Here is a 5,808-nt window from a genome sequence, read left to right on the forward strand (position 1 = left end):
TGCGTCATAATATTGAAGAAGGATGGCGGGAACACCAACTCGAAACTGACAAGACATTGGATCACATCGTTCTGTAACCGTGGTAGAACTTCTGGATTGATTACCTTCTGAGATATTGCATTGAGGAATGCACATAGCTTCACAATGGCTACTCGAACATTTTCCGGCAGGAGCCCCCTCAAAGCAATCGGAAGCAATTGCGTCATAATCACGTGGCAGTCGTGAGACTTCAGGTTTTGGAACTTTTTCTCCGCCATGTTTATTATTCCCTTTATATTGGACGAGAATCCAGACGGGACCTTCATACTGCTCAGGCATTCAAAAAAGATGACCTTCTCTTCTTTGGTCAGAGCGTAGCTGGCACGACCTTGAAACCATTCCGGATGCCGGTCATCAGGGTCTTTCAAACGTTGCTGGTCCTGCCGTGCTTCCTTTGTATCATTTGTCTTCCCATACACGCCCAAGAAGCTTAGGAGGTTCACGCAAATATTCTTCGTAACGTGCATCACGTCGATTGCAGAGCGGACATCTAGGACTTTCCAATATTCTAGCTCCCAGAATATAGATTTCTTCTTCCACATGGCTGCGTGCCCGTCAGCTCCCTTCGGAACTGATTGTCCGCCAGGACCCTTTCCAAAGATGACTTTCAAATCCTTGACCATATCAAATACCTCAGCACCACTGCGTTCCGCAGGCTTCGGCCGGTGATCTACCTTGCCGTTGTAATGCTTGCCTTTCTTTCTTACTGGATGAATTTTCGGAAGAAATCGACGATGCCCAAGGTACACGTTCTTCTTACAATTTGGCAAATGTACACTTTCAGTCTCATGTAAGCAGTGCGTGCATGCATTGTATCCCTTATTTGACAGTCCCGAAAGGTTACTAAGAGCAGGCCAATCGTTGATGGTTACGAAAAGCAACGCTCGTAGGTCAAATTCCTCTTGTTTGTGCTCATCCCACACACGGACACCACCCCACAGCTGTAAAAGTTCATCAACTAATGGCCTTAGGTACACATCGATGTCGTTGCCGGGTTGCTTCGGACCTTGGATGAGCACTGGCATCATAATGAACTTCCGCTTCATGCACAACCAAGGAGGAAGGTTGTAGATGCATAGAGTCACGGGCCAGGTGCTATGGCTGGAGCTCTGCTCGCCAAAAGCATTCATGCCATCCGTACTTAGAGCAAATCTTATGTTCCTTGCGTCAGCTGCAAAATCTTTGAACCATCTGTCGATCTTTCTCCATTGCGTTCCATCTGCGGTGTGTCTCAACTCCCCGTCCGACTTACGGTCCTCTTTGTGCCATCGCAACAACTTGGCATGCTCTTTGTTCCTGAACAGACGTTTCAACCGTGGTATTATAGGAGCATACCACATCACCTTGGCGGGAACCCTCTTCCTGGGTATCTGGCCCTCAACATCGTCACCAGGGTCATCGCCTCTGATCTTATAACGCAATGCAGTGCATACCGGGCATTCATTCAAATTCTCGTATTCACCGCGGTAGAGGATGCAGTCGTTGATGCATGCATGTATCTTCAGAACCTCTAAACCTAGAGGGCAGACAACCTTCTTTGCTTCGTACGTACTGGCGGGCAACTCGTTATCCTTTGGAAACATATTCTTCAACATTTTCAGCAAGTTTTCAAATGCCGAGTCAGCTACACCTGCCTATGCCTTCCATTTCAGCAAATCCAGTGTGCAGCCCAGCTTTTTCAGACCATCATCGCATCCGGGGTACAGCGCCTTTCTGTGATCCTCTAACATGCGATCCAAATTCTCCCTCTCCTTTTCAGTTTCGCAGCGTCTCCGTGCATCAGCAATGGTCCGACCAAGATCATCAACGGGATCATCACGTGCCTCTTCTTCACCTTCCCCTTCACCTTCAGCATCCTCCATGAAAGTATCACCGAAATGAGCAAGATAGCTTTCATCGATGAAATCATCCCCTTCTTCATCTTCTTCCATTATAACCCCTCTTTCTCCATGCTTGGTCCAACAATTATAGCTTGGCATGAAACCGTGCCGAAGCAGATGCATGTGAACATCTCTTGAGGAAGAGTAACCCTTCTGATTCTTACAGACAACACATGGACAGATAACAAAACCCCCCTGCTTGTTCGCATTAGCCACTACGAGGAAATCTTTCAAACCCGTAGTGAACTCGCCGGAGAGTCGGTTACCGTACATCCATTGCCGATTCATCTGCATTATTATAATATAAAATATATAATTAACCATCATGCATTTGTTAAACTAACTAGCTACAAACAATATAAATTAAACAATGAACTGCACACATGCATATTTTATCAATGACACACATGCATGAAAGGTTCAAGTTGCTAACCGCGATCGAGGAGGAAAAAATAAATGAGGAACCTCAAGTGTGGCTCCAACACTTCATATCATGTTTGTTTCACCCTCTTAGGGTATTTCATCAAACACCTTGTGTGCATAAGAGGAACCAAAAGCAAACCTACACCCCCTTGTGAAGCTTGTGAAGAGAAGTGGCACCAAATGGCTAAGTGAGTGTGCTGAACTGGTATATATAGGGGAGGAGCTTTAGTCGCGGTTGGCCTGGCCAACCGCGACTAAAGGCCTTTGCGCACCTTTAGTCGCGGTTGGCCTGGCCAACCGCGACTAAAGCCCCTCACGTGCACCAGCTGGCCACCGAGCGCCCTGGGCCCAGGCCTTTGGTCGCGGTTCGTCTGCCGAACCGCGACTAAAGACTTCATTAGTCGCGGTTCCTACACTTTCGCGACTAATGGGGCTGGACGGAAGCCTCTTTTTCTACCAGTGCCGATTAACGTCTGAGATCAATTGTTCTGCCTAGCAGACGCCGAGGTCTGCGAACAGCCCTCGCGGTCCACGTCCCCTAATCCCCGCGGCCCCGCCCGCAATACGTGGATCAATTCCATCCGACTCGGTGCCTCGCCGCCAGTCAGAAAGGAAAAATCAGTGCCTCCCGACCCTTCTCTCGCTGGGCACAGCAACCATGGCGATGGATCTGCAGCGTCCGCAGCCGCTCCACCTCGGGTTCCCTGACCCTTCTTCTCTAGGCTGGGCAGAGCAACCATGGTGGCGGATCCGCAGCGTCCATGGCCACTCCACCTCGGGCAGCGCGGATCACGGCCAGCGGCCCGATGGAGGCGGGTACCGGCGCGGTTGCTGTTCTGCCCTGCGCTCCCTCCATGTCTCCTCCTGCGCCTCCGGTGGCCAGACGCTTCTTCGACTCCGGCCTAGGTAAGCCCCTGTGCTCTGCTCTCCCTCATGCGTGCGCCCATACCTGCGGCCGTGTGCTATAGCCATCGAGCTGCGGTGAATCATATGCTGGCCATGTCAAGTTCTAGGATTTTCGTCTCTGCATAGGAATCAATTTTGCAGGCGTGGTTCCTTGCTTTTCTAGGCTGATTCAGATTTTTTTTCTTTTCGATTCACAAATGTCGGAAGAAGAGGTTAGAGACAAACTGTCCAATCTGTTGTGACTTCATATTCACATCAATCTGAATGTAATGTAGACAAACTTCAGTGGCATATTGAAAATGGTTTACCCTTTTCTTCTTGAAACAGATAAATGTTGGATTAGTTGACCCTGTCATTATCTCATTCCACCCCAACACATGGTATAGCTTTTCTTCTTAGATCATCGTTGATCTTACAAACTGCAGGGGCACCCTCATCGTTAGCGGATTTATATTTCTCAGGTCAGATAGTGTGCAGCCACACATGGTCAACATCCAGTTTCATAAGAATGTACCACTGCAGGTAACCACGACGAGTAAACGATCTTCCGCTGCCTTCCGGTCAATTTTGTTTGGATGATGAGTGATTCCTATCATTGAGTCTTCGATAAACCAAACAGTTACTAGAGTAGTTAATTAGAAGCCTAATCATGTGTAACTATTGTGCATCGAGTCTTCAATAAACTAGAGCAGTTTCTACATGCAAGAAGTATCGAATAGTATTTGTTCTTGTTCCATGGAGTAGCGAGCGAGAGAGAGAAAGTGAAAAATGTTTGCAGGTTATTATATACAGTGCTTGTTTCTCATAGCGCGCTTTTACCTGTGATTATATATCGTCCATTGATTAGTTTGGTTGAATCTGGGCATGCTTTTATACTTAAAATCGATCTTGATTTCCTCATGCCACCTGTATTTGTATATGTGCAGCGCAGGCGAAGTCGAATGATAAGAACCAGCTAGATGAGGGCATCCATTCGAAACACATATCTAATCTTCTATGTGTGGGATCCTTTTTGTGATCTGAATTGTTGTTGGGGCGAGCTTGTTACTCTCTACATGGATTTCAAGTTGGATGAGAGCTACACACTGAGCAAGATCTCCATCTGGACTGGCGACGGCTTCCACAATCTCAAGGCAATTCCTCTTTTCTGAAGATAGCAGCGAGGTGCCCAGTAAGAACACACACATATCTCTGAATTATAAGTTATGATCTGTGCTCTATGGTGAGAGCACATATCAATTATTTTTGAACAATACTCAGGTTAGTTTGGTATAGTTCTTACATGTATTGCCACCTCAGCTTACCAGGAGCCTAATTTTTGTAGTTGTATACTTATTGTATGTCTGCATATATGTTTGAATTGAACACCTGCTGCTGTTTTTGTGATCCGCGCACTTGCTTGAAATATAATCAACTTAGTTGGTTGTGATCTTGTTCTTCAAGTGAACTGTGGTTTAATCAAATGCATTTGGTATTATCCCATGTCGTCTTCTTAGTACTGTAAAGTGCAAAATGATCATGTCATATGTCTCTACTAATTGCTTAACGCTAAGTCGAATATAATGCATTGTTCTGTGGGTAAGGAACCTTATAAATTGATGCATTGAAATTAATTGTAAGAAAACTTCTTGACAGGAAAACGAGGACTACCAGCATCTTATGGATATTCATCAAATAACAGTACATTAGCCAATGTGTATGTGGTGGTCTAAACCAAATGTTAGGCACAAAATGAGGATTATGTGCACAGTTGGTCCCTCAACTAACACAAGGGAGATTATCTAGGATTTTGCTGAGGATGACATCAATGTGGCTCGGCTAATATGTCACATGGAGACCATGCATCGCACTAGAAAATTATTGAATTGGTGAAAGAGTTGAGACCATGCTTGTAGACTCTTATGGACGAGTCAATTATAAGTCTGGCATGCGCATGCAAGCACATGATTTTGCTCTATCAATAAATAATGTAATCAAACCTTTTTATGCCGACCCTTCTTTCACCATATTCCAGCTTATTTGCTCTGATATAAGCTAGATTTAACATATTCAGGGCCCAGAAATTAGTATTCAAGATTTGCCTCATTGAAAACTGGTCAGGAGTTCACGTTCACAATAAGCAGTGATCCTTTCTACTACTTGAGGGATTGAGCAAAGGTACAAATAGTTTTCTGTCCTAACAAGAAATTATTGAAAAAAGATACCTCTCATTCACGTATTTTCTATAAATGCACATTTATTTATAACAATAGCACCAGGATGAATGTTTGTTACTCATGATATTTTTAATTCATTTGACCTCTTGAATAAAGATTCTTGAAATTTGACTTCTGAAGTTGTGCCACTGCTTATGTTGAACCAGATTATCAACAGTACAGTCAAAGAAGCAAGGTTGAACATGAAAACGAAAAGGTGTGACGACACCCGGGTGCCCCGACACCCGGTTATCCCGTCGGTCCGCAGTGTTCAAGATTCATGCTAGAGAATTCTGCAGTGCAGACGCTTGTACAGTAACCAGGCGATTAGCAGGCTTTCTTTAGGAGACAGATAGCGACAGGAG

At 45.3% G+C, this 5,808-nt stretch overlaps 1 protein-coding gene across 1 annotated transcript; it reads left to right on the plus strand.

The window, feature by feature from the left end:
- Positions 1-3,000: 3,000 nt before the first annotated feature.
- On the plus strand, positions 3,001-4,399 carry LOC119314293 (anaphase-promoting complex subunit 10-like). Its single transcript, XM_037589030.1, has 3 exons — positions 3,001-3,248; positions 3,674-3,770; positions 4,289-4,399. The coding sequence occupies exons 1-3, from the start codon at positions 3,001-3,003 to the stop codon at positions 4,397-4,399; spliced, it is 456 nt and encodes a 151-aa protein (XP_037444927.1).
- Positions 4,400-5,808: the final 1,409 nt, after the last annotated feature.

The sequence above is a fragment of the Triticum dicoccoides genome, chromosome 6A (assembly GCF_002162155.2).
Source record: "Triticum dicoccoides isolate Atlit2015 ecotype Zavitan chromosome 6A, WEW_v2.0, whole genome shotgun sequence".
Lineage (NCBI taxonomy): Eukaryota > Viridiplantae > Streptophyta > Magnoliopsida > Poales > Poaceae > Triticum > Triticum dicoccoides.

Coding starts and splice junctions, on each gene's coding strand:
- LOC119314293 (XM_037589030.1), top strand. CDS start 3,001: ATGGCGATGGATCTGCAGCGTCCGCAGCCGCTCCACCTCGGGTTCCCT. Junction 3,249..3,673: donor CTTCTTCGACTCCGGCCTAG/GTAAGCCCCTGT, acceptor TACAAACTGCAG/GGGCACCCTCATCGTTAGCG. Junction 3,771..4,288: donor ATAAGAATGTACCACTGCAG/GTAACCACGACG, acceptor TGTTGGGGCGAG/CTTGTTACTCTCTACATGGA.